The sequence below is a fragment of the Lasiodiplodia theobromae genome (genome assembly GCF_012971845.1).
Source record: "Lasiodiplodia theobromae strain AM2As chromosome Unknown scaffold_7, whole genome shotgun sequence".
Lineage (NCBI taxonomy): Eukaryota > Fungi > Ascomycota > Dothideomycetes > Botryosphaeriales > Botryosphaeriaceae > Lasiodiplodia > Lasiodiplodia theobromae.
In genome coordinates, this window is record NW_023336563.1 from 1,239,154 (window position 1) to 1,266,279 (window position 27,126).

Consider the following 27,126-nt stretch of genomic DNA (forward strand, 5'->3'; position numbering starts at 1 on the left):
GGATGCTATGGAGAGTAACACCTACCTTCTTCCAGAGAGGGGTACAAAGTAAAGGAGTCGGGGTTGACAAGTTTTGCTGCAATCTTAGATTCAGAGGCTTTGCCGTTACGCAATGGACATTGAAAGCTTTTCTTATCTGTTTTTTCATTTTGTCCAGTATCATCTAGAGTTGAATCTTCACGACTTCCTCTTCTTCCAAATCAATCACTCTTCCATTGCATCAAGAATAACAAGGTACTACAGCGTCATAGGCCAGCCTCTGGCACAGGCGATCAGTCAGCCGTTTCCCTCCGGAGCGGTCGGGCTTCGTGGCGCAAAGTATGGCTGGCTAACGGACGTGTCATCGCCCGCCTGACGCACCTCTGAAACGCTCGTTTCAAGGCTAACATGGATGATGCTGCTGAGGTCATACATCCCAAAAGACACGGCGTATGCGTGGCGGTATGGCCTCGCCGCGTACATGTCATTGCACTGTGCTATCTCGTCTTCAACGTCGCGTAGGACCTCAGGGAGCCCCAGTTCCGTCGATTTGGCATGGAATGGGAGGACTATCGTCTTGTGACATCAAATGTCCCGCCAGAAGTACAGGTGAGTGTTGTCCAGGCTTTGCACTTCATTGGCCACCCTCTCGTCTCCCGACCAGGGATTTCTGTAGTTTCCGAACAGCGGCTTGCGCGTCGCTCGCTCCACGAGAAAGCGCGGGGTGCGCACGAACCCTGCTTAAAGTGGAGCCAACTACGAGCTATCCACGATAATAGAAGAGTATCTATAGCTGGAAAACTCAAGGTAGATCGTCAATCCCGGGAGCCGAGGATTCTGCCTGATGTGCCGGCAAGCGGCGGAATCGGGTGGAGCTTTATGTGGAGCAAGTCAGACATGACAGTGCCCATTGACTCGCGAGCCGGTCCCTGGCCGCAAGATGCGAATCATGGGATCACTGTGGCAGTGCTGTGAGACATCATTATAAATGAGTCTTTAGCTTTTGTACTCGGACTCGCTGATAATGTAATTGGTCGTTTATCTTTCCTTTCTTCTCTTTATCTCTTCCAGGTGTGCTTAAACAAAAACCTCAGCAACTCCAGGCTCCTGTTAATCAGACCCGTCCCTTTTATTGCGCTACCTGCTTGTTCTCCTTTTCTTGCTGTGGCGAGCCAGTATGCCTGGCGGTCACGCCTGCCCCTGTGGGAGGACTTTCCGCCACCGCGAACACCTCAACCGTCACGTGCAAGCGCACCATAGACACAGGCGCCATATCTGTGAGATCTGCAACCGTGCATTCTCGAGGGGGTATGCAACTCTTTGGTTGTTTCGGGACTTCGTTCCCTTTAGTACTCGCCTCCATTTACAACTTTTGCCATGCTGCCTTGAGCTCATTTTATTTACTTGGGAGCAGGGCCCTCCCGCATTCGAGTTCATAGCTGTTCTTTCTTTTTTGTCTGCTGTGACATCTTACAGTACTGATGCGGTGCAATTGCAACAGGGACGTTTTGAAACGCCACAAAATACTGCATCAGGATAGTGGCCGACACGATGCCGCCGGCAATTACGTGCCATCCCGCGTCTTAATGGCGTGCGATCGGTGCCACTTGCGCAAAGAGCGCTGTTCAGGCGAGGTTCCGTGCTTCCGGTGCCTTGTGAACGGCTCCCAGTGCCGGCGCTCTCGCGTATCGTCATCGCCGTCCATCGGAGATCTTCCTCTGTTGGACGCCCCCGTCCGGGCTCGTCGAGAGGCAATGGCGCCGCCGTCCCTACGGCCCAGTTTCACCAGCCGAACAGCAATATCGAACGATGTCGACCACCGATCGGGAAAGCGAACCATACCCCAGGGCCCGACCTCATCAAATCAGGCTTCCTTTGCTGACGACAGCTGCTACATTGCACAGGGTATTTGCAGCCAAGAGATCCCACCCCACGCCATCTCAATTCCTCGGCCTTCGGCAGATAATATGCAACAGACACCCCTGCTACAAGTGCAGAACGCCTTCATGGGACATTCGTTGATCTCATCCTCATCCTTGGGCGCAGATGAAGCCCTGCTGGATGCTATCCCTACTTTCGATTCCGGCGCTTATGTTCCCTTAAATGTCCAGCAGGATGGCAGGGACATGGTGGGCGAGTCTGGTTTTACTGAGGGCACTTCCAATCGGCAGAGTAAATCAATTACTGAGCCGACACCGTCATCTGGATATTCATCGAGCCATCCCCACCTTAATCAAGGCAGTCTCTTCGACCTCCGCCAGCCAAGCATTCTTCAGGTTCCTACGAACATATGGACGCTCACTTCCTTTTTTTGCACTCCTGCGCTACTCGACCTTTACTTCAACGAGTTCGCATACAGCTGGCCGCTTCTTCACCGAGGCCGCTTTTTCAGCGCCCTTGAGCAGCAACCACTCGAGCTGCTGTGCTCGGCGGCTCTGCTCGGAACTTTGTTTGAACCCAACATCAATGAGAACGCTGCTGGCAGCGGTAGTCAGCTGAATCAACGTTCGGCCGCCAAGAGCTTGCATGAGTGGTTGCTCGAGAACCTGAGCACGTACCTTAACCAGCGCCGAGAGGAAGGCCTGGGACGTGTGGATGGCAACCGGGCGGCCGACTTTGCCGCGGCGCAAGCGCTGCTGTTGAACATCATCTACGGAATCTGTATCGACCAGGTGATGCTGCGCGTGCGGCTCTGCTCCAGCTTTGGCACGCTCGTAGACTGGATCCGCGAAGCCGGCCTCTTTCAGCACGATCATCAAATCATGGCCCTGAGCACAACGGGTATCGAAATGGACGAATATCACCGGTGGACAGCGATTGAATCCAAGAAGCGGCTCGCCTTTACCGCCTTCCGACTAGACTGCTACATCTCTCTCTGCTACGACCGCGGGCCCATTATTCGCTTCCAGGAAGTGTGCGTGCCGCTGCCATCCTCGGACGCTCTGTGGAATTCTGCTCACCCGACTGCCTGGCGCCGGGCATGCCAGCTCGAGCCGAACGGCCGCTTGCACAAGACCTTTTCATCCCTCTGCACCTCAGCCTTCGCCGGTCTGACGCACGTCGCTGTGCCGGTGCTGCTGGAGGAGGACTACGAGCTTGCCCTGTGCGCTTTGCAAGGAGGTCTGTGGGAGGCCTCGCTGCAGCAACACGAGCAATCCATCCTCCCGCACTCATCCGACGGCTCCATCTGCAGAACGAGTGAAGAAATCGCCATTGAGCGCAGCAAGGCCTGGAAAGCGCAGCTGGAGAGCTGGCACACGCATCGTAACCGCTCCCAGCAGGTTAACGCTGATTACTCGTCATTGGCCCATCGTCGCAGTGCTCGCTTTAGCGGAACGATGATGTATTTATTCTCATTTTTGCGGATCCATGCCGACATTGTTCTCATCCGCCGCTTGGTCGCAAGCCTTGACCTGCAACGCCGGAGGTCAGCGTCCCCAGCCGCGTCCGTAACTTCACGCTGTCTGGAATCTCGCCTGTCAGCATGGGCCGAAACCAGCAATGCCAGGGTGGCGCTGAGGTGTGCCGCACAGGTACTTGAAATCTACGTGCAAGAAGAGGTCGATCGCGCTGCTGCCCCCGTGTTCCGACCCGTCGTGGACCTCATGGGCGTCGGTTGCATGTTCCGTGCTGCGTTGGTTGTGTGGGCCTACACTCGATCCACCCTCTCCTGTGATGCGTGCATGGATTCCTCTGCTGAGTCTTCCCACAGTCTACGAGGTGGCTTCTTGGGGCCACAGGTAGCCTGCGAAATTGGCGGCAATGGAGTCGACCTAGATTTGCACGCCATCAACGGGTGGATTTCGAGTGGTGGAAAGGCTTTGATGAACGGTATTCCCGTATGCGCATGCACTCTTCCGTTGATGCTGGAGTCTTTCATATCCGTCATGCGAGCATGTGCACTTTTAGTAGACTTTGCCAAACCGCTTGTAGATGTACTGGAGAACCTCAAACATTTCCATTGATATGAGCAACTATCTTACAATGCTATTCCCACCGGATGAGATAAATAGAAGCAGCATCAGCGCCGTACGATACCCTCGAAAATTTTCGTTACCGAAGTCCTACTTCCTACTATTACTATTCATATCCAAGTTGTTTGTACGCGTCATAAAATCCAGCAATTCCGACGCCAGTTCGTGCGGGTGTTCAAGAGCAGGGAAGTGCTCGCCCTTTAAGTACGTAAGCTCACGCTGTTTTCAGGCTGAATCACTTAGCAACGTACCCTGACATGGCGCTTGAAATAGATAAGCCTTCCTTTCTGCGCAATCACCGACCTCGGCACTAGCGTGATGTCTTTTGGAAACTACGAGAATCCGAGAGCTTTGTCAACTATAAGGCTCGCCAGACTCCACGTGGATGAATTGGTCTTTTTCTATACGTCAGCTATGCTCTAGATAAAGATGTGAAGCTTCTTACCTCTCTGTACGCATAGATACTCGTAGGAAATGTTTCGCTCAGCCACCATAGCGAGACACTTGTCAGAATAAAATCGGTACTGAAAGGAATATCGGGCCACTCCACAAATTTCTCGCCCATCCTGTGGTATGTTACAATCTATTACTCGGAGATGTGATATTTAAAGGACCAACCATGCGAGCAGAGCCAGCGGATTGCTGGCTAGTACGTGGCCAATAGTGCTCGGACGCGTGCCATGCTCGTGGAGGTGGGCACTGCCATTTACTCTAAGCCCGGCTGCTCTTTCGAGGCCTTGTATTTCGATGGGATCAGTATAGGCGAGGGCGGGAAAGCATATTAGCGGTACGGATTAAAAGTTAAGTCTAACGCGCTTGCGGTATAGCATAGCCCTCAATGCAGCGAATCCTAAGTGGATTAAAGCATATATCTTAGGGCGTATAGATCATATAGATCATGGTGGGGTCAATGCCTTCGATCTGTTGGGTGATGCCTAAGGCTCGTAAGATCATACAGATCAATCCTTTAGCGTTACGTAAGTTAAATGACTTATGTGGGTCCTTTTCGCGTTGTGTGAGTGCACCCCACTTCTTTCCTTATTTTAATACTCCTTAACCCTGTAGAGGCTGTGCCGTAATATAATATATAATATAGAGTGCTAATAAGCCTTGTTCGCAACGCATTAGAGTATTAACATAAGCGTAAACCAAAGTTATCAGCATAATAGCGACTATTATACTTTCTTAGAGATATATCGGCGAGAACGTTCTATATTACCTAACTACTACCTTCGGTGCAAAGCTTAGCACACAGCCACTTTATTTGCCACGTACTAACCATAAATAACTAGCGTTGGGCCCACATTTAGCAGTATATCTGTCCAGACATCGCCCTTACTTCCAGCTTCTAATCCATCTACAAAGTCTACATGCTTCTCTTCTGGCTTTTTACATCTTTCGATAGTATTATCGGGAATCTCAGCTCCAATACCCCAAGTATGGACTCGCGCTACAAATATCATCTACGTATAAACAGGTGCGCAATCACGTATCCGTTATTAAACAACCAATTTTAGTTTGGCTAATGCACAAAGTGGTCCGCAGTCATCACGATCAATTTCGCAATGCTCAATTAATCATCAACGCCGATAATGCATTGGTCCTCCAAAATTCCACCAACCAACCCCCAGTGCTGCTTCAGCCTGCTGAAGATCTGTCACAATTGCGAGTGCTGCCTGAGGGTCCAAGCCAGAAGTCGCTCCTCGTGACTGGCCCAAGCGGTAGAGGTCCATACAGACTCGAGGCTTCAACAGAACTTGAGCCTTTTGGATTGGGATGTATGGTGTATCATCAGCCGTGGGCTGCTACCGAAAACACTGCAACGCAGAATCTGGCGCTGCGCCTGAGGCATGAAGACATCGAAGATGGGCACTGGGTTGCTGTGCCGGAGGAATCAGGTGCCGGGCAGTCGTGGAGCATTTATTGGGTGACTCCTCTTCCCTACAACCAAGATGATTTCGAAGAGGCCATCCCTGTTGATTTGGAGATCGTTTCGTCAATTTAAGAGAACGTGGAACTATAGTCGACAAACTTGTCCCGTGTTACGGACCCAAGAAGCGGGTCAAGCGGCGCAGCAGAACTTACGAGCGGGACCGGATTATCACACGCAGAACCCCGAACACGCTTAACCTACTTGGGTGGCCTGGTGGCCAATGAGCCCGACCCCCAGAAGCAGATCACCCTTGGCCACTGGCTACCCCAGTGTCTACACCAACACCACAGTCTAGCCAACCAACGGCCAATCACAGTATATAGATTACACTCGCTTACAGTAGGACCTCCGTAGTCAATTTCAATTATTGCTTCACACCTATTGTTACGGAGCACCTGTAGGAGGGACGAGCAGAAGTTGAGGACGCCGCGCCAAGCGAGGAAGTCCCTACGCCGCGAACCGATAACCACGTGCGATCCACACCACTGCCTTTTGAGTTATTGAGCTGACTGAGCTGCCAGGCACCGGCCATGGCCTATTCAAGACGTATCTCTCCAAGCATAATCACGTGGTTATTGGAGCAGTCCGTGACCCACTGAACCCTCTGTCGAAGTCCCTGCTCGACCTCCCCACAGCGGAGGGCAGCAAAGCAATCGTTGTCAAAATCGACTCGGCCTCTGAAACAGACCCGTTCGAGGCCGTGAAGTTGTTGCAGGCAGACTACGGCGTCACGAAGCTGGACGTCGTCATTGCCAACGCGGGCATCCTAAAGAACTTTCCGCAGGTCAAGGACGTCCGCCCAGCCGAGATGAAGGAGCACTTTGATGTCAACGTCATCGGCCCTGCCGTGATATTCCAAGCCGTGTTGCCGCTGCTTGAGGCAGCCGCCAAGGATGGAGTCAGCCCGCCCAAGTTCATCACCATTGGCTCATCGGCGGGCAGCATCGGCGGCATGGAGCTACGCCCCTTCCCCAACGCCACGTATGCCCCCGGCAAGGCTGCCCTGCACTATCTCACGAAGAAGATCTACACCGAGCATCCGGAGCTTATTCCTCTGCCCATCGACCCCGGATGGCCGCGCTACGAGATGGGTAACCTTGCTGCCAACCATTTTCAGCTTGGTACCACCAAGCCGCGATCACCTGCCCAATCCTCTACCTCGTCACTTCCAAAATATACCCAAGAGCCAGTTGCCATCGTTAGGTTGGCATGCCGGCTTCCAGGCCACAGCAACACACCTCACGAACTTCGGGAATTTCTCGAGCGTGGAGGTGTTGCTGAAAACGACCCCCCATCAACAAGATTCTCTTTTCGAGGGCGCTACGATGGGTCCACGAAGGCCGGAACCATGCGACCACCCGGTGGAATGTTTATCGACGCCGACCTAGCCGACTTTGATGCACCATTCTTTGGGATATCCAAGGTCGATGCGATTGCCATGAACCCCCAGCAGCGTCAAATGTTGGAGGTAGTCTATGAAGGTCTTGAGAATGCTAGCATAACATTGCAAGACCTGGATGGCGCTCCTTATGCCTGTCTTGTTGGGTCATACGCTGTTGGTAAGCAGATACAAGGTTACAATTGCGCACATGCGCTGACATCTCAGACTACGGTGATATGCAGGCTAGAGACCCTATCGACAAGCATCCTGGATTTCCTGTTGGCGTGGGGCGAGCGGTATTAAGTAACAGAGTCGGCCACTTTCTGAACATCAGAGGGCCAAGGCAAATGATTTAGCACTTTTTTGCTATGGTCTTCTTCGTACTAACATCTCAAGCAGCATGACAATTGATACCGCATGTTCTGGAAGCTTGGTCGGTTTGGATGTTGCATGTCGGTATCTCTCCACTGGGGAGGTCAACGGCGCCATCGTCGAGGCCAGCCACCTCTTTTTGAGCCCAGAGCACGTCATGGCCAGTGAGTTTACACAATGGAAACTGTTACATTGCCTTGGTTCTGACTTTGTCCAGCTGGAACAATGAAGGCGGCACACTCTCCGTCTGGCAAGTGCCACACCTTTGATGTAAAAGCAGACGGATACATCAAGGCGGAGGCTGTCAACGCTGTTATCCTCAAACGCCTTTCAGATGCCATACGGGATCAGGACCCTATCCGTGCTGTTATCCGTGGCTCTGCTACAAACAGTGACGGTAATACTCCTGGAATTGCAAGTCCCAGTGCGGCCGCACAGTCTCGAGCCATTCGGTCAGCATACGTCAATGCTGGAATTTCGGATTTGAACCAGACACTTTATCTGGAATGCCATGGAACAGGTAAATCCATCAGCGCTGTCTACCATCAATCTTATGTTGAGATGCTGACAGCCCGTAGGCACACAGGCTGGTGACCCGATCGAAGTCTCTGGTGTAGCGGATGTCTTTGCCGCACTTCGGCCTGACGATATGCCCCTGATCACTGGCTCGGTACCTCCCATCATGCCCTTATTGTTTATGCACTGGATTACCACCTTTCGCAGATCAAAGGCAACGTCGGCCACTCGGTGCCAGCAGCTGGTCTGTCTGGCTTGCTCAAGGCAGTTCTGGCTTTAGAGCACGATTTCATCCCGGGCAACCCCACGTTCGAGACTCCGAACCCGAAGAGTAAGTGTTACCTCGCACATTGCAGACCGTAGAACTAATCGATACCATAGTCGATATGAAGGCGTTGAAGGTACGGGCCTCGAAAGCAAATATTCCATGGCCAAAAGCCCAGATAAAGCGTGCCAGCGTCAATTCCTTCGGGTATGGAGGATCGAATGCGCACGTTGTGGTTGACGATGCACACTCAGCTCTGAAGAGAGCAGACCCTCCGCACACGCGCTCAATCGTGACCGACTACGACGACCTATTTACTGATGACGGCAACGAATCGCCGCGTCAGTTGCTCGTGTTCTCCGGAAACGATGAGGCCTCACTTAAGGCCAATGTTGCCGCACTCAGCAGCCATCTATTAACCCGGGCGTCCGTGCTGATCTTCTTGATTCAGCCTATACGCTTGCTGAGAGGAGGACTCATCACTTCTACCGTGCATTTGCCGTGGCAGAGAGTTCCGAGTACGACGAAGGCTCTGTTATGTTCGGAAAGAAGCAGTCAACTAAACCAACTATTGGCTTCGTCTTCACTGGCCAGGGCGCGCAATGGCCACAGATGGGCCATGGACTGGTCGAAATGCTTCCTTCAGGGAGGTAGACTATCAAGCGTCTTGATGCAGCTCTCCAAACACTTCCTGACCCACCAAAATGGACCATTATGGGTATACATCATACCTGCAACTCGCTATGCCTTCGCGCTAACAAATATAGATGAGCTCATCGAGCCACGGATCGATGATCACATGTGCCTGCCAGAGTTCTCACAGCCGCTTGTGACGGCGTTGCAACTTGTTCTCCTCGAAATATTCAAGTCTTGGGGAATCCGCGCCCACAGCGTTGTTGGCCATTCGTCGGGAGAAATTGCTGCAGCATGTGCGGCTGGTTTTCTCACCAAGGAAGATGCCATCAAGGTTGCTTACTTCAGAGGCAAGGCCGCGACAAATTGCTTTGATTCCAACGCTTCTGCTGTGGGAATGATGGCTGTAGGCCTTGGAGCAGAAAATATCAGACCTTATCTCGCGGATCTCGACGTTGAGAACAGTGTGCAAATTGCATGCTTCAACAGTCCAGACAGTGTGACACTTTCGGGCCAAGTTTCCGATCTTGAAAGAGTTCAAGCCCGTCTGAAGGAGGAAAGCGTAAGTCTACCCAGCCTATGATGCTGTATTTCGCGCTGACTACGAGCTCCAGATTTTCGCGAGGTTGCTCAAAGTCAACATGGCGTATCATTCGACATACATGAACGAGGCGGGCAACCACTATCGCACCTTGGTTCAACGAAGCTGTGGACGGCCTCTGGGTGGGGATGCCAAAGTCACCATCTTCTCCTTGGTTACTGGAGAGCGTATGGCCCAGGCGGCTGATGCAGACTACTGGATGGCCAACATGGCCTCTCCTGTCCGCTTCGCTCAGGCCTGCAAGGAGATGATCTCTGAAGGACCTGATGCTGCCAGCTTTCTCATTGAGCTTGGGCCAAGCGGCGCTCTCCAGGGTCCCATCTCTCAGATCAAGAAGGCTTTGGTCGGCCAAGGCTCGGACGCCAAGTACCAGGCCGCTCTCGCCCGCGGCGATGACTCTACGAATGCGCTCTTCTCGTCGGCCGGTCAACTCTTCATTGCGGGTGCTGATATTGCTGTCGGGCGTGTCAACCGTAGTGTCTACACGGATAACGCCCAACCTCAGGTCATTGTGGATCTGCCGAATTACGCCTGGAATCACTCGACAAAGTACTGGCAGGAGAGCCAGGCGAGCAAAGACTGGCGGTTCAGAAGGTTCCCTCATCACGACCTCCTCGGAAGCAAGGTCCTGGGAACTTCTTGGACTAACTCTCCGACGTGGGAGAACATACTGCGTCTCAATGACTTGCCTTGGCTGAAGGACCACAAGATGGGATCTGACACGTTGCTACCAGCAAGTGGCTTTGTTGCCATGGCAATCGAGGCAATGTACCAGCTAAAGCAGAGTGTCGACCCAGTTGAGGGAGTCGCCTGTGTCAGCGACCTGTCGTATAGGTTGAGGGACACCAAGTTCGACAAGGCGTTGGTGTTAGAAGAAGGGGTTGGCGTAGAAGTTAAGCTCTCCCTGACGCCACACCCCGGCACGAAGAACAGCTGGTACCGCTTTACCGTGTCGACCCTGAGGGACGAGGTGGAGACGGATCGTTCCACTGGTTTGATAATGGTCCAGGGTGCGGTTGACGAACGCGGCACCGAGTCTGACCTCAAGCCCCTTCAGCACTCCACCTCTGGCCGTCTCTGGTACAAGACTGTCAATGAGATTGGCTATGGATTTGGCCCAGCCTTCCAGAAGCAGATCGCCGTGGAAGCCAGAGTGGGCCAACGCCAGAGTCGCTCCACCGTTTCCCTTACCGAACCTCCGGTGGCGCACTCGCCGCAGTCGCAGTACGCGATGCATCCAGCTTCCATGGATGGCTGCTTTCAAACCCTTACTCCATCTCTATGGGCTGGTGATAGGGTTTCTCTCAATGCAGTGCTTGTTCTAGCAATCGTTGACGAGCTCATCGTAGCTGCAAGCACATCGAAACCTGAGACTGCCATTTCCGTCACGACGTCCGAATACACCGGCAGAGGTCGCCCTGAGGAGGCAAAAAGCTATGCATCAAGCTGCTCGGTTTTCGATCCCAACACCTCGGCGCTGCTGCTGAAAGTCAAGGGATTGAAGTACCATAAGCTGGACGACGGTGTTGAACCCATCGCGGGACAAACATACTGTCGTTCAGTTTGGAAGCCAGACGTGACTTTCCTCCACGAAAGTCAACTGGTAAATGTTCTGAGTGACGGAGAAACACCAACGGTCCACCAGATTATTGATCTCATTGCCCACAAAAGGGCGAACCTGAGGGTTGCAGAAGTGGACATGGCTTCGACAGACAGCAACAAGGCACCAAAGCTTTGGTTTGACGGCGGCGATCAATCTGTCAGGGCAGCATACACCGAGTTTTTCTTCTCTACGAACAACGCGAAGTGTCTCCTCGATGCTCAGGCACAGTACCAAAAGGAGAGAAACTGCTCTTTTGGTCTTTCCGATATCACCAAACCCGATTTTGCTGCTCCAGAGGCAAAGTTCGATTTTGTCGTCTTGACTGTGGTGAATCCTGGGACTCTCTCTTCGGCAATTAATGGAGCTTCCAAAATGCTCGCACGCGGGGGGCAGCTGCTGGTGATTCGCCGTGGCGCTCTGGATAGCCAACAGACTGCGGCGATCCAACATGCGGAAGCTGCTGAAGCTATCCGCGCTGGCGGCCTTGCCAATGTGGTACCTATTTCAACAAAGGGCGCCGATTCCGCGTTTCTATCCACTTTTCCATCTTCCACGGGAAGAGCTGTCTCCGAGCCACTCAATATCGTGCAGCTTGGCAGCAGCAACGACACCATCGAGAACGTGGAGCGTTCTCTGGCCGCGTCTGGCTTCCCGGCCCAATATCATACGCCACCATTCTCCTCGGTCGCTTCCAAATCCACCGTGCTCATACTAGACGAGCTCGTGCAGCCCGTCCTCGCCACTGCCACCGAAAATCAATGGGAGGCCCTCAAGCACCTCATCAGCATCGGCTGCCGCGTCTTGTGGGTGACCTACGGCTCACAGCACCTCGTGACGCACCCAACGAACGCCCTCGTGCACGGTCTGTTCCGCACTATTCGCACAGAAGATCCTGGTGCACGCCTTACAACGCTTGACGTCGCCGCCAACACTTCCGCTGCAGACGTTGCATCAACCATCGTACGGGTGCTGGCAGCGATGGGCGCACAGGCTGACCAGAAGCTGCACATCGAGCACGAGTACTGCGAACGTGACGGTGTCGTTTATGCCAACCGCATCCTGCCCGACGCCGGTGTCAACGCATTCAAGGATCACGAAGAAGTTGGAAGCGGGCCAGCGCCGGTCATGAGGCGGTTGCGGGACTTGAAGGTCACGGCGAGGCTGAGGGCGGAGCGTGTAGGGACCCTGGACGCCCTGACATTTGCCGAAGTGGCTAGGGAGGAAGCCCTAGTTGCCGATGGGAAAGTGGAGGTGGAGATCTTTGCTGTGGGTTTGAATTTCAAGGTGAGTGGCTCTTCCAGGATTCAGTAGGTGCAAATATCGACTCGTGGATAGGATGTGGCTGTTTCGATGGGCATTGTTCCGGAGAATGAGCACATACTGGGTTGTGAAGGTGCTGGAATTGTGCGACGCGTTGGTAAGGGGGTAACCCGTTTCCAGCCTGGCGACCGCGTTGCCGTATGCGCAAATGGCTGTTTCGCAAACAGGAACGAAATTTGGCAGGAACAGGTTCATCGTTTGCCCTCTTGGCTGTCCTTCCAGGTAGGCATTTCTGACGACGTTTATACGTTTAAGTGGGTAATTAGTACTGACGTGATGTTTAGGAAGCGGCTACCATCACGCTGGCGTACTCGACCTCTATGTACGCTTTGCTGGATCTTGGTGGTCTCCGAAAAGGACAGGTATGAAGTTTCCGGCGAATCCGACAGTTATGTGGCTAACCGCGCCTCCAGTCTGTGTTGATTCACTCAGCCACCGGCGGTGTTGGCATCTCTGCAATTCAGATAGCAAACTTTGTTGGCGCTGAGGCAAGTTTGATCCATTCTGAGTATACCATGCTACTCAGCTAACAAACGATCAGATTTATGCCACAGTCGGAACGGATGAGAAAAGACGGTTCCTTACCGAGCAGTTCGGCGTGCCCTTGGGTCACATATTTTCGTCTCGCACGCCCGAGTTCGCAACCAAGATACGCAATGCCACAAACGGTCGTGGGGTTGATGTAATCCTCAACTCTCTTACTGGAGAGCTTCTTGATGCCTCGTGGCGGCTCTGTGCCGATGGAGGAACCATGATTGAGATTGGAAAGAGAGACATTGTCGATCGCAATTACCTTGCCATGGAACCGTTCGACCGTAACTGCTCGTACAGGGCCCTAGACTATTCCTTTAAGGCCATGACGCTGCCCATGATAAGCGAGTAGGTACAGCCAAGTGCTGCGGCTTCTTTCATGCTGATCTTTCACTTAGTCTGCTTTCCCGAATCTTCCACCTTGTTGAAGAAGGACATCTGAAGCCCATCAGGCCCGTCACAACTTTCAAGTTCGACAACATTGCTTTCGCCTTTGCCCTGATCCGCAGCGGCCGGCACATGGGCAAAATCGTTGTGACTGACGGAGAGGATGCAAACCTAGAGCTTTCAGTGAGACCCGCGCGCCGTGAGCTTGTATTGAAACCCACCGTATCCTACCTAATTGTCGGTGGCCTCAGGGGACTGTGTGGTAGCCTTGCGATACATCTTGCACGGCGTGGCGCAAAACATATTGTCGCGCTCTCTCGAAGAGGATGTACGGATGAGGCTTCACAGGGTATCATCCACCAGTGTCGCTCCCTTGGCTGCGAAGTAAAGGAAGCCACTGCAGACATTTGCAAGGAGGAAGAGGTTATCCGTGTGTTTCAACAAGCAAGCCCGCCCATTGCTGGAGTCATCCAGGGTGCCATGGTTCTCAAGGTAAACCTCATCCACTGCCACTAAATGGAATTTCGCTGATTCTTGTAGGACAAACCTTACGAAACCATGACCCTCAATGAGTACCACGCCGTCATTGCCAGTAAGGTCCAGGGAACCTTGAACCTTCATAAGGCTTCCCTGCAATCAGCAATTCCGCTCGACTTCTTCACTCTCCTTTCCAGTATCTCAGGGCTCGTGGGAAAGAAGGGTCAAGCCAACTACGCCGCCGGCAACGCTTTCCTTGATGCCTTCTCCGCTTATCGAAATGCCCACGGCCTCGCTGCAAACGCTGTCAATCTTGGAGTTATTGAGGACGTGGGATACATCTTTGAGCAGGGCGGCATGGAGCAGCACTTTGACCGCCGCCACTGGACGTACATCAACGAGGTCATCTTGCGTCGTATCCTGGGCTACTCAATCATGCAGCAAAGCTCCGCTCCGTTCAACGCCCATAGCGTGTCGCAGCTGGTTACCGGCATCGCCGTTCCCCAGCCTGCAGACTCCGACAATAGCAGAGACGCGCGCTTTGCCGCCATGTTCGTGGGCGATGGAGGGGATGCGGCGTCCGGGGGCGCCAACGCGAAGTCCGGCGCGGACCAAGACCTCCAGGAGTTCTTCCTGTTGCATCGATCAGGCGCTGACCCGTCACTCGTGCTGAAGAGTGTGATCGAGGTTGTCAACAAGCGCTTCATGAAGATCTTGGGATTGGATCAGCCGCTGGAGCCCGGAAAGCCATTGGCTGCCTATGGTCTGGACTCCCTTTCTGCCGTTGAGTTTAGGAATTGGTTACGAGCTGACGTTGGGGCGGAACTAACAATGCTGGAAATTACGAATGCTTTCTCGCTTGTTAAGCTGTGTGAGAAGATCGTTGCAAAGGTAGCTACAAACTAGCAAAGCGATCGGAAGGTTGGACCTTTCGGGATGGAAAGGAAATATTAAAGACTGCAAGAAGTTGAGATGGAAATGTTAGAAGAAATCTATTTATAGATTCGGTCTACAGCGTAAAAGAGTAATTACTCACCATGTCTTCTCACATACATTGAAACCCCTTAGCTCAGGCTGGAAGCTTAGCTATACATCGCCTCCAACTAAATTTCCGAGCCATTATGTCCGCTGGGCGGACCTACGGTGCTTGAGCGGCGTATACTTACGGGGATATTACCACGATAAGACACCAGGGTAGGGCTCGATAAACATGTCGTCAACGGAAAAGGTAAACTCTAGAGAGTCATACCGATAAGAAAACCGCAAGTGTAACTAGAAACAGTTATGCGCTTCACTTAATAATCCTCTAAGAGGCCGTATAATCCAAGATGGTTTAATACCGCAAGTAATTTCCTCCTCCACAAGGCATGGATCCATCTGCTGGGGCCGAAATATCCTTAGCCTGTTTTTGGATCCCGAAAAACATTGTCTAAATCGATGTCCTTGATACTTCCACGCATCTTCCGTCAAGCTGCAGTACGTCCTCTCCTCGGAAAGAATGCGAACCGATTTATAAGTGGATTTAGATTGCCATGTTGCCTGCGTATCGTGAGCCAACTTTGATTTCTCTTTTCCTTTGTCGGTACATACATGATGCCCTTCAACCAGCGCCCTCATCATCAAAGATACTTCCAAGCTTTTACCCAAACCAACTCTTCATTTGAAGTCTCATCCCATATTAAAACTAGCCGCTGAGCAAAGAAGCCCACAACCGAAAGATGACCATCTCGAATTCCTATCAACTTGCCCGTGCATTCTTTCCTCTTCACTCCCAATTCTTAACCATCCCATCTGAAAGCCCGACCACGCCATCCCGATATTTTTCTCCGCCTTTTCGGGCCATCTTCTCCCCAGGACAGCACCTATAGACCCCCACTTGCTCCCTGTGCCTCTTGCCTCTTCTGCTGCAAGAATCCCGCATAGAATTCGTCAAATGCAGGCTTCGAAATGGTCGCTAACACAACTTGCCTGGGCAGTGATGTAGCGAACCGCGGCGCCACCTCCTGGCAGAAGCGCACCATTGCTTCAACGTACTGTGGATCCAGTGGCAGATGGTCGGTGCGCATCAGCACCACGCTGCCAAGCTGCTCGCGAGGCCATCTCTCACTATCGCTGCAGCCGAGACGCAACATCCCAGCAGCATCATTTCTTGCAGGCGTGGCGCCCTGCCAAGAGGGATCATGAGGGTCTCTACACATACGAAGGGGCTGGCCAGCGTGTGTTGGGATGATGAGGTCTCCGTCGACTTCCATCCATTTGAACATGGCCGGAACTGTGATGGGTTCGAAGAGCGGGAAGTTGTGAGTCTCCTGGGCGCCTTTGCAGTTGATTCGGATTACTTGCATCCGTCCGCCGAGGCTGGCCTGCGGGCTGTTCAGGACATGGTTCTTCGTGCGGAGGAAGTCAACGGCGTGGCGGAAGTCAAGAAGGTTAGTATCGCGCAACCGGAATCCCTTCCGCCCTACTGTGCCGCATACTATCACTGGGCCTCTCCAGTCGAATTGAGCGGACCCACGCTCCTTGGTCGCCGCTTTCACGGCACGGTTGGGAATTGAGCCATCGAAGAAGAACTCTTCACGCCAGTAGACAAAAACACCGTCCGAGAGGTCGCGGTCCAATGCTTGACTGTAGAGGAGGTGTGGACCCTCGATAAGTCGAGTGTTACCATCTGGGAAGAGATAAGGTAAAAAGGCTTTGTAGGAAGTGTCGTCCTCCGTGGATTGCAACCAAAACAGGTGAGGCCCATCCTTGTCTGGCGAAAAGACAATTGCCAGGAAATGCCCCTCACTTGGACGGGAAGCAAGGTCGAAGTTCGAGTACTGGCGGCAAAGAAGCTTGTGTGTCGGCCAGTCCGCCTTCTGGCACTCCTTCGAGCAGTAGCGGCTGCAGTGACAGCGGCTGCATGTCTCTTGCGCAGGATTGTTGCAAGCCTGACAAAGGCTGGTCATTTTGTCCTCAGTTGAAGTGGATTGTAGTGGAGGCTCGTGGAGGGAATTGGCGACAGGGACGCTGGTATGAATACACAGAGCGCAGCAATGAGGTGCCTGGCACTGATACCAAAAAGAAAGACAGGTGACCGTCGGTTTCCATTCATGTCGTTGCTTTGACGTCACGCAAGCTGAATGTGGTTTGTGCTAACAGCGCATCTGGCTACTAACTTTCCAACTGGCCAACGTTTACGGCAAGCGGCTTCAATACCATCAACTTCGGCCTGCGGGTGCTCAACAGTAACCTGGAGATCATCATCTACCGCGTGAAGCAAGCTAACCTCTTAGACGACAGCCAGATGCTAATAGCAAGCAGTATGCGCTGAACAGTTTTACACGCAAGCTCCGTGCACCAAAGTCACGTTGACTTCTGCGCTAATTCCAGCGGAGAGCAGCCGTAGTAGTAGCCGCAGCAGCTTTATAAAGTCTGTTGTTTGACACGGCTGTGCATTCATAATTGCTAGCAAATCTGGGGTGGTTGCAGCCGACGCGCTGAAAAGAATCGATTTGCCAACTCTGACAATCTCTGATGCCATAAACTATGAAACGCTTCTATGAATCGGCCCCAATAGGAGCACTGCTTGCAGCCATGTTGCACTGCTTAAAAATCCTAACCTCACCCTCCGTGAAAGAACCGACGATTGAGTGCATCACGCCATGATTATTAAAGAGGATCAGGTCGCCCTCCTCCCAGTCATGTGGATAGACCAATCTCGGACTTATACCCGGCCTCTGCAACCTGTACACAATGCTCCTCACCGTCTCTAAATCTTCAATCACGGAACTATCCTTGCGCCAGATCCTCCGCGCAGGCGTTGGGTACACCATCAATGCGAGCTTCCCTGTAAGCGGATTCTTCCACACCATTGGATACCGCCGAATTTTCGAGGGATCCACTGGAGGAAGTCGATCGTCCGGAATTTCACGTCCCTCAGAAAATAACCCCAGGCCGTTGGAGCGGGACCGGGCTTCACTCATCCAAATGTACGGATGCGCACCGTACTCGACCTCGCTCGTGCGGACGAACTCCTTATCCTCTTCCGAGAGCAGATCGTACATCCTGTATCCGCTAATGAATGCGGTGGTCCCAAGTGGAACATCGAGCTCCTCCCCAGATCCATCGTCGTACCTGCAGATCTGGCGGCGCCCTTGCGGTACTTGGACTGCGGCTAATGAAGTGACCCTTGGGGGATCGAGCTCATACATCGCCGAATCAATGTGCCAGCGGTAGAAGTGGGTGTAATCGTGATCTTCCTCCTCGGGAATGGGGTCACGGTGGAACTTCCGGTGGTGGGGATGAACGAGGGTGATATCTTCCAGGCCTTCGTACGATTTGACAAACCCGCTGCCGATGACCTGGACTTGGGGCTGGTGCGGGATGGTTTTGAGATCGGCGTGGAGGATGCTGCGCTTGTCGATTGATTTCCCATGGCTGTATGTGTCGGCGGCAGGGTCGAAGCGGCGAGTCAGCTCGTATTGAGCTTTCGGGGAAAGGTTCTTCTGCCCTTTGATGAGGACGACGTTGTGCGTGTAAAGAGCGGTGCGAAGGAAAGCAAATGCATCATCTATGCCGAAGAACAACAGAAATTAGTATTTCGGTTGGTTATGTACACACACGAAACTTGCACATAAGAAGTCTTACCTGTGAGGTTCTCAACGCTGACTCCCGTTACTTCAGCTCCAAAGTCAACGTCCGAGATGGACGATTTTGGAAGCGGCTTCACCGAAAATTCTGGAAGGCTGCCCATGCTTGAAGGTATGTAGGGGACTCGTCTGAAAATGGAAACCTTTACGTATGAAATTGACGGACTCGTTGAGAGTCTTTTATATTTCAAAGCCAGTCCGTCCCATTTGTCAATGATGGCGGAGATCCGGGGCAGGAGCGGGTGAGTCGCCGACTCGGCCGCTCCGGCGATAAGCCCCGCTTCACATCACCAGCTCCCTGATTGGCTCGAGCGGGTGAGTTAACAACTCATCCGTTCCAGGGGCTCCTCCCACGGAGAAAGCGTACGTGCAGGAAATGGCGGGGCTCTCCGCGATCCGCATCATCTCTCGCCTGATTGGATGGAGCGGGTGAGTTCTAAACTCTTCCGCGCCAAATGATGCTGCGCTCTCGGGCATGTCCATCCGCCACATTTGTCGCCTTGGTCCTTACGCCACGACTTTCCAGATCACGCATCATAAATAGACGCAAATATAAATACTCCCAGCACATCTCCCTTCGCAACCATACGCATCCACCATGCCTGCAAGGATAAACTCATCTCTCACCGCCTCCCTCCTGCCGGAGGACGAGCGCCGCGAGTCCATGATCGGTGCCGAAATCAACCTTCCATACGAAACTCCGATCCTCGACCTCGACAAGCTTTCTAAGGAAGACAAGCAGACGCTCCGGCAGGCGCTCTTCGACAACTCGGTCGTTGTCATCCGCAACCAGCAAGGCATCAACCCACAGATTCTGCCCAAGCTCGCTGCAGTCTTCGACGAGCATGCTACCAACGAGCATTCTGCGGGTAAGAAGGCTGTTAGTGATCCACGGAACATCTTGTCCAGCTATAGAGCTGGCCGGCTGCCAGCTGCACCACAGGTCAGTAGAATATGTCCCCTAAAGCCCAGAATTTCGACAACTTGTAGGCGTATGTTTTACTAATGGACCTGAATCTGCATAGGTTTCTGTCATTGGCTCGGGGAAGTTCACCAACTATGAGGGCATTCCTGAGCTTGAGGTTGTCCATCTGGTGAGTACACCGACGTGTGATGCCAAAACCAAATCATTTAACCGAAATTCAGGACCACACTTTGTTCCACGAGTCACCGCTGAGCTCGGAGGAGCTCGATCAGGGCTACACGCGTCCATATCGGTGGCACATGGACACGCCGTTGTACGAGCGCCTTCCGGGAGAGGTTACAATTTTGCACGGCGTGCGCATTCCAAAGGTGCCTGACCAGAAGATCAAATTCGATAACGGGGAGGAGAAGACGATTGCCGCTGGCTCAACGGCCTGTAAGTCTTCTGCTGCATGGAGTTGAGATAGTCTGCAAGTATACTGATTGCCAACAGTTTTCTCTGGTGCTCGGGTGTTCGACTTGTTGACGCCAGAGGAAAAGGAATTCGCGATGAACACAACAGTGACATACGCACCACAGGCGTACGAGTACATCCGCAATTGCAAGTCTTCGGCAGACGGGTTGACAATCCCAACCTTCGGAAACGAAACACCGATAGACCAGCTGTCGGAATGGACACAGGAGCATGTTGCTGAGTATCCGGTACGTAGTGTGACACAACGCAAAATGGGTCAGTCGACTAATGAAAGATTCACCGTAGATGGTATGGAAGAATCCAGGGAACGGTCGACCACACTTCCAAGTGCACGGCTGCTGCGTATACAAGTTGACGACGAAGAATCCCGCAACAGGGGAGGTGACGGTCGTTGATGATGTGCCAACGGTGCGGAAGATCGTCTACGCAATGCAGAGGAAGGTTTACGCGGTGGAAAACATCTACGCACACCGTTGGCGGGAGGGGGACATTGTCATCTTCCACAACAAGGGCGTCATGCATTCGATCACGGGACAGCTGGCCAAGTACAAGGAGGAGGAGGAGAAGAAGAGGCTCATGTGGCAGTGTACTATGAGTACCACCCAGAAACCCATTCCGTACAGGGCTTGATCTTGAGTTGAGACAGGGCGGTTGCTATCAAATTCCACGTTCATAACCAAAGATTTCGTTGAACCAGGCATCGAAGCTCTGCACAGATGTGTCAAGTGTATCAGGGAAGAGTCCATCCATCCCCTCTTCCCCAGGACCACATCCAGGGTGAAGGCCGTCGAACGAGAACTGATCGGGCTCTCTCGCTCCCACGCTGCTTCCACGCGCCATGTTTTCTTGCTGAACGTACCTAGCCATGATCCTGCCAAAGTTGACAACACAGATTTGGCTTTCCTTATCTCCCGGTCCGGCCATCACGTCCATTGCCTGCCTCGTTTCCGCTTCAGACAAGATAAGGTCTGCCAGTCGGACACCGCGCTCAGCAAGGACATCGTCTTGACGTCCCGCAAGCCTGTCCTTTGCCGACCGCACAAGCTCTTTGTACAGTCTTTCCTTGGTAGCAGCATCTGGTTCAGGTCGGTGGCTAGAGGCATCCGCCTCGTGTGCGGCATGTCGGCAGTACAGCATTTCTAGACAAAGTACAATGATTGCAGTGACGCAGAATGCCGAGTGTGTCCAGATCGAGACGTCGTCTTCTAGCACGATCTTTTCGTGTTCGCGCAGTATGGTGATGGCTGCCGCGACGCAGGTCGATCGAGTGTGGGTAAACGACCGGGACTGGAAGGACTGGAACAAAAATGGGCGGTGAATCATGATAATCTGTACTGCTGAATTAATCCGAGTGCGATCAATGCACGGTAAAGGCTGCTTGGAGACAGGCATACCTTGTCGGCGGCGGTGATTGCCAGACTCCGTCTCGCGATACTCAGCCACGGTGGCGAGGGCGTACCCTGGCCTTCGTCACGCAGGAGAAACGTCGGTATGCTGCTGACGAGCTGCCGCATGGAGTGATCGAAGTCAATAATGGTGCGGTATTGCTCCAACGTAGGCTCGCGCCATTGGATGGGGCCAAGCTTATCCAGCAGGGAAGGCATCAGACGGGCCACTGGTTTCTACTTTTCAGTCCTACGGCTGTCACAAAATCAGGACGAGAATGGTCTGAACTGACTGGAAGCGAGAGTCCGGACATAAGAAGAGACTGTCGGGACATTGTCTTCTTTCCTAGTGAGATCGACATCGTCGCAGTTGGACGGGATTTCCGTGGTGAAATGTGCCGGATTGATGGCTGCAACAGCGTCAGTTCCGTGCAGCAGGGAGAGTTGCAGTGGCTTCATCGGTACAATACGAATCTGTGAAGGGTATAGCGAAATGATCTTGGATGGTCATCTGCCACCAGACACGTTTTCCCAGCTCGATTTCGATCGTCTCGTGCCGCCTCTCCGCACTTCCAGCAGCGGAAGCTGGTTTGCCAACGATCTTATGCAGTCCAATGCTTTGCGCGATGCGGATTGCTGCACTGGACAGTGTGGCGTTCAGGTTGCTCATGCCGAGGTTGTGTGCGACCTCTGTTGATATTACGATCGCCTGTATCGAGTACACTGGGAACAACATCAGCGCCCGCTCGTGTTTCTGCTGTCTCATGCCATACGAGAGAAGTGTTCCAGAAAGTTCCCAGCGTTGAGTACTTTCACCATGGCGTGATGAAGAATTCTTGCCGAGCAATGATCCGACTCTGGGCAGGCGTCAGCTAAACAGAGGCAGTGTTTTTGCCGTGAGCGTCCTAACCCAACGCGAGCATGGCCCTGTATTTCCTGCTATTTTGGGTGCACCAGATCGTTACCTGTGTTTGTGCGGATCAGACAGTGCGCAATTCTTCGGCGGCGGAGTAACGCACACTAAGAACAGAGAGGTACAGCGCCATCCACAAGGGATGATCAATTGTGCCGAACTTCCAAAAGGCCTCGCACTGCAGCAGAAAGGTAGGCGCATGAAGGCAATTATGATGCCAGGCGAGGTGCTCCATGTGGAAGCGAATCATCTTCTCCGCATCCTGCACCGATGGAAGAACAGACCAGTCGCTGAACACTGCCGCTGGATCCTGGCCAACAACACCGGTCAAGTCTGTGTTTATAGAGATGAGCTCCGACTCACTCCGCCGGGTGTGGCAGGTACAGGCGCGGTGCGGGTAACAAGTTCCGTAGTGGCGTCCCCACGCCAGCTGTTCGAGAATCTTGACAGAAGTCGTCGTCTCTTTATCTTCCTCAGACTTGGCCACCTCGGTACTTTCAGCTTTATTCCCGCTGCCGTTAGTTGTTCCATGCATTGGCTGATTGCTGTAGTTGGTTGGAACGGTCTGTGGTTCTCCACTCTCCAGCAGTTCAACGCGGTTTCGCACCTCATGAAGCACTGCTTCATTGCTGGATTGCGCAAGCTGACGCTCCAGTCTCTTCAGAAAATTGATTTCATTTCGATTTTTGGACAATGCGCCAGTCACTCTCACAATTTCTCGTGTGCAGGCGTGTCCCAATCGCTGGCAGCGCGAGCATGGCGATCTTTTGTCGCATTTCACCTTTCTTCGAGTACACTCTGCAGGTAGTCAGCAGAACAACGGATAAGGCAAGTCATCTCCTGGGCGATGTAACTGACCTTGACAAGCAAGCGGTGCCCGTTGAGAAGTTCGCATAGATGGGGATGCTGGAGTCATGTTTGTAGAGATGGCACCTGAGATCCGGACAGTTCCTCTTGGCAGTTTTTTTAGCCTGTGCGTCAGCGGCGACGCGGAGTCACGCGTCTATACGTGACGTGGCTGGTAGCGTGGCTTGGCGTGGCTGGTGGTAGCAGCGTCGCTGCGGGTAACACTTACTCTTCGGGTTCGGAGTCTCGAACTTGGAATTACCCGGGGTGAAATCGCGCTCTAAAGCCAGAACTGCCTTGAGCAAGCCAGACAGACCAGCTACTGGCTCGGAGTGGCCGACAAGGTTTAGCCAATGAGGTGAATTGAGGTCTGGGTTTAGAGTTTAGGCCCCACCCTATAGAGGATTAAGTTGGCGGAAAACTTACATTCAACTCCGAGCATTCCGTGTCTAAGTATCCGGGGTTATTTGTATAGACACCTCGCGCGAACTCACAGGCAATATAAAACATCATGTCTTCCTCATCTTCCCGCAGGCCTTCTCACTCAGATTTCTAAGACTAAATCGTTTGTACGTCTTGGATTGTCTATTTCACATTTAATAATATTAAAGCCCAGGGCAGTATTTCTCCCACAATGCCAGAACCTCTAATCCCGTTGGATCCGGATGGGAAAGACTTTGCAGAATTGATGGCAGTGAAGAGGCTCGATGAGAACACATTCAGGTCAATCGCGAAGCCATGTCCTAACGTTACCAAACCTATCAACGGAACAATGCACCACACAACGTTCGGAGGCCACGTTTACGCCCAGTCCGCATGGGCTGCTGCGCAGACGGTCGGGGAAGGATTTCTAATTCATGTATGTATTCATCAATCCATTCATCTTTCTTCAACATCATCAGGCATTCCGTATCATATATTTCGAGAATGGCTATAATCTTGGCAGAAGGCCGAATTTTCTTCATCATTCAATATCTCCGTCTTCTTCGCCGTGTCGATGGCTAACTTTTACAGAATACATCGGGGTACTTCATCGGCCCCGGCTTCAGTGCATTCCCATTCATGTAAGCCTTGTCCTTCAAATTTAAATTTATTGTAGGCTGTGTTATAGAGGAGGAAAGGTAGGGAAATACTGACGATAAAACAGCTACAAAATTCTTCGCATTCGGGACGGAAAGTACTTTGCAGCCCGCTCAGTCACCGTCACGCAACCAAGCTCGCCATTCCCTGACAGCATCGTCTTCACCGCCCTCATATCCTTCAAGGTTCCCGAGAGTTTGGCCTCCAAACTGCTTTCCTACCAAAACACATCGCACCCGCCCCCACTCACCAGCTTCGCCGACATCCTGAGCGCCACTCACCCGCGCGACCTCCCTGTCAAGAAGTACAACGATCTGGCGTCTGTCATCCTCGAGAACAGCATGCAGCCGTGCCGCAGCCCCAGCATGTCCGGTATATGGTGGGCGCAACTACCGTACACGCACCGCGAGACTCTTGGCGCGCCGGCAGCCGAGCACTGGGACCCCCGGCCGGCAGCGCGGCGGTCGGCCAACCCGTACACGGTGAGTGGCAACGTCTCGCTGGGCGGGGCCAACTCGACAGCGCGGTCGATCAACCTGTCCATCTGCGTGCACATCTTCGCGAGCGACCGCGAGTCGCTCTTCTTCGCTTCTCGCCATCTGGGGGTGCACGCCCGCGTGTTGACTCCGGCGGCTGCCATCACGAGTCTGAGCCACACCGTCGTGCTGCATGAGGTCGGCGACGCCGTGACTTTTCCTGACGCCGTCGTTGCTGGCACACGGAGGAAGGAGAAGGAGAGACGGTTTTGCCAAGAGGTATTCACGGATCGATGGGCGGATGGTCGAGTCTTGGTCCACGGGAAGATTTACGACGTTGATACTGGAGTGCACGTCGCAACCACAATGCAGGAAGGTATCTTAAAGCCAGATCTCAAGTATGACAACGAGGGAGTGGAGACATTGAGAAACGCGTTGTTGACGGGTGCAGTATCAAGAAGGCCGAGAGGTATTTCGAAGATGTAGACTTTTTATTATATAGTTTCTATTTATTAATTATTTTCTATAATAATAAGGTTTATATTAGCTTAGCTATTACTTATTATTTTTAATTAAGTCTACTAAGCGCTACTAAATTATAAAAGATATCTACTCTTATAAATACGACTTAAGTAATATAATAGTATTACCCGTCTATTAAAACTATAAGCGCTAGATATTACGCTAAAACTTAAAAAGAGGGTTTTAAGATAGAAGCGTTAAAAAGATACGCAGTATTAAGAATTTACTACTACTATCTAAGATATTACTAAATACTAGTATAACGGTAGACTTCTTTTACTAAGCTTCGAAGTCGCTTAGTAGATAGTTAAACCGTAAGGATTTACCTTAAAGAGATAAGAGGGAAAAGATAATAATTAGATAAGAGAGTATTACGTAATTATACGATATATAGTAAGCCGATTACCTCTAACTAAAGAGTCTTAATTAAAACTTTAAGTTAACTATAAAGAATTAAGTATCTAGCTAAGAAGTATATCTATATACTATAGAAAAGCTAGTTATAATCTAGATTAATATAGTTAGATTAAAATAACTAGATCGTAGATATTAGATTAATCTTCTTAAATTATAGTAATCTAAGTAAGTCGTACGTAACCTTAGCGCTTAGAATATATTTTCGATATCTAGCTTCTAACTTCTTCGAACGAATATAATATTATACTATATCTCGCTCGTTCTCTTCGTCTATTTATCTTTCAACTTTCTATTTTTATATACTACTTTAGAACGATTATACGTCTAGACCTACGGTCTTTAATTAGACTCTATAGCTCTTCGTCCCGTAGAAGATTCTTTAGTTCGTACTTTTTTTCTAAGTTACCGCGCTCTTAAAAGCGGTCTTTTCGTACGAACCGTAGCTACTATCTACTAGTATTTTCGTACGCGCCGTTATTTTATATCTTTTAGATTTCTATACGAAATCTAAGATAGTACGGCTCTTTCGCCCGTAAGACTCTTTAGTCTCTATAATATCTTTTTCTATACGGGCCTTTTATTCTTAGAGTTATAAAGCCCGTATTCTCTAGAGTTTATAATACTACTCCCTCTTTTAGAAATCTTTAACCCGAAGATTTTTCTAAGCTTTTACGATATATATTATATCGGTTTTTCTTTTTTTATTTATCTCTTTTTTTTATAAGTTTTCTCATTATACCTTCTAAGCGTACTTCTTTTAGCGATATTAAGAGTTACGCCCGTACGGACTAGTTTTCTAAATATAAGTCTCTAGATACTAAGATTAATTCTTTAGACGTAGTAATACCGGTTTTTTATTTATAGTATTTACTCGCGAATATATAGCGTAAAGAGAAGAATTCTAAGATAGTTTATAAGATTACTTTAAGGTTTTCTCGCTACGATAAGTATTATTAACGAAATCGTTCCGGCTATAATACTAGCGGTTTAGAGAATTTCGATTATAGATATCTTCGTTCTTTCTTTACTCTTTTTACTAACTAGCTTTATAGTTAAACGTCTTTATTATACTCTAAAGAAGACTCGTTTAAAGCGTATCTTCTTTAAGAAGCAGCTTTAATAGATTATTAGTAGCTTATCTCGGACTCGTAAGTAATAAGAGTTACTAAAGCGTCGAGCTACGAAGATATTACGTAAAAAATTCTCTACTATCGATGTTCTAGATATCTTAAAAGATTTAGAGACGAAAAGTCTATTTAACTCTAATGCCGCTAAAGAGAAGCGGTTACTAAAGCGTTTACGTAGCGGGTTCTTAGCTAATATCGTTACGAATTCTATCTAGACTATTAGATCTTTTAAAGCTAATTCTAGTACTACGCCGCTAAAGACGTTCGAGCCGATAAATTAGACGCGCTAAACTCTAAATCTTAATTTTAAGTCCTTAGACGTCTTTATAATCGACGTATCTCTAGCTTAAAACGATCT

General features: G+C 51.3%; 5 protein-coding genes across 5 annotated transcripts; 4 read left to right on the forward strand and 1 right to left on the reverse strand.

The window, feature by feature from the left end:
- Positions 1-1,946: 1,946 nt before the first annotated feature.
- On the forward strand, positions 1,947-3,944 carry LTHEOB_3022 (putative C2H2 transcription factor (AmdX); the record flags this gene model as incomplete). Its single annotated transcript, XM_035511900.1, has 1 exon — positions 1,947-3,944. The coding sequence occupies one exon, from the start codon at positions 1,947-1,949 to the stop codon at positions 3,942-3,944; it is 1,998 nt and encodes a 665-aa protein (XP_035363748.1).
- Positions 3,945-5,392: 1,448 nt separating this feature from the next.
- LTHEOB_3023 (Polyketide synthase) lies at positions 5,393-14,878 on the forward strand (the record flags this gene model as incomplete). Its single annotated transcript, XM_035511901.1, has 17 exons — positions 5,393-5,430; positions 5,499-5,731; positions 6,408-7,445; positions 7,493-7,545; positions 7,602-7,803; positions 7,857-8,159; positions 8,218-8,309; positions 8,363-8,486; positions 8,537-8,761; positions 9,188-9,615; positions 9,668-12,541; positions 12,862-12,939; positions 12,991-13,053; positions 13,119-13,456; positions 13,507-13,678; positions 13,859-13,987; positions 14,036-14,878. The coding sequence occupies 17 exons, from the start codon at positions 5,393-5,395 to the stop codon at positions 14,876-14,878; spliced, it is 7,233 nt and encodes a 2,410-aa protein (XP_035363749.1).
- Positions 14,879-17,511: 2,633 nt separating this feature from the next.
- Positions 17,512-18,707, reverse strand: LTHEOB_3024 (TfdA family Taurine catabolism dioxygenase TauD; the record flags this gene model as incomplete). The annotated part of the gene is made up of 2 exons (XM_035511902.1): positions 17,512-18,524; positions 18,602-18,707. The coding sequence occupies 2 exons, from the start codon at positions 18,705-18,707 to the stop codon at positions 17,512-17,514; spliced, it is 1,119 nt and encodes a 372-aa protein (XP_035363750.1).
- Positions 18,708-19,201: 494 nt separating this feature from the next.
- On the forward strand, positions 19,202-20,632 carry LTHEOB_3025 (Alpha-ketoglutarate dependent xanthine dioxygenase; the record flags this gene model as incomplete). The annotated part of the gene is made up of 5 exons (XM_035511903.1): positions 19,202-19,546; positions 19,629-19,697; positions 19,750-19,963; positions 20,021-20,229; positions 20,288-20,632. The coding sequence occupies 5 exons, from the start codon at positions 19,202-19,204 to the stop codon at positions 20,630-20,632; spliced, it is 1,182 nt and encodes a 393-aa protein (XP_035363751.1).
- A 3,148-nt stretch (positions 20,633-23,780) lies between these two features.
- Positions 23,781-25,188, forward strand: LTHEOB_3026 (Thioesterase/thiol ester dehydrase-isomerase; the record flags this gene model as incomplete). The annotated part of the gene is made up of 3 exons (XM_035511904.1): positions 23,781-24,005; positions 24,161-24,210; positions 24,294-25,188. 3 exons carry the CDS (start codon positions 23,781-23,783, stop codon positions 25,186-25,188), a joined length of 1,170 nt encoding a protein of 389 aa, XP_035363752.1.
- Between the last annotated feature and the right edge of the window lie 1,938 nt (positions 25,189-27,126).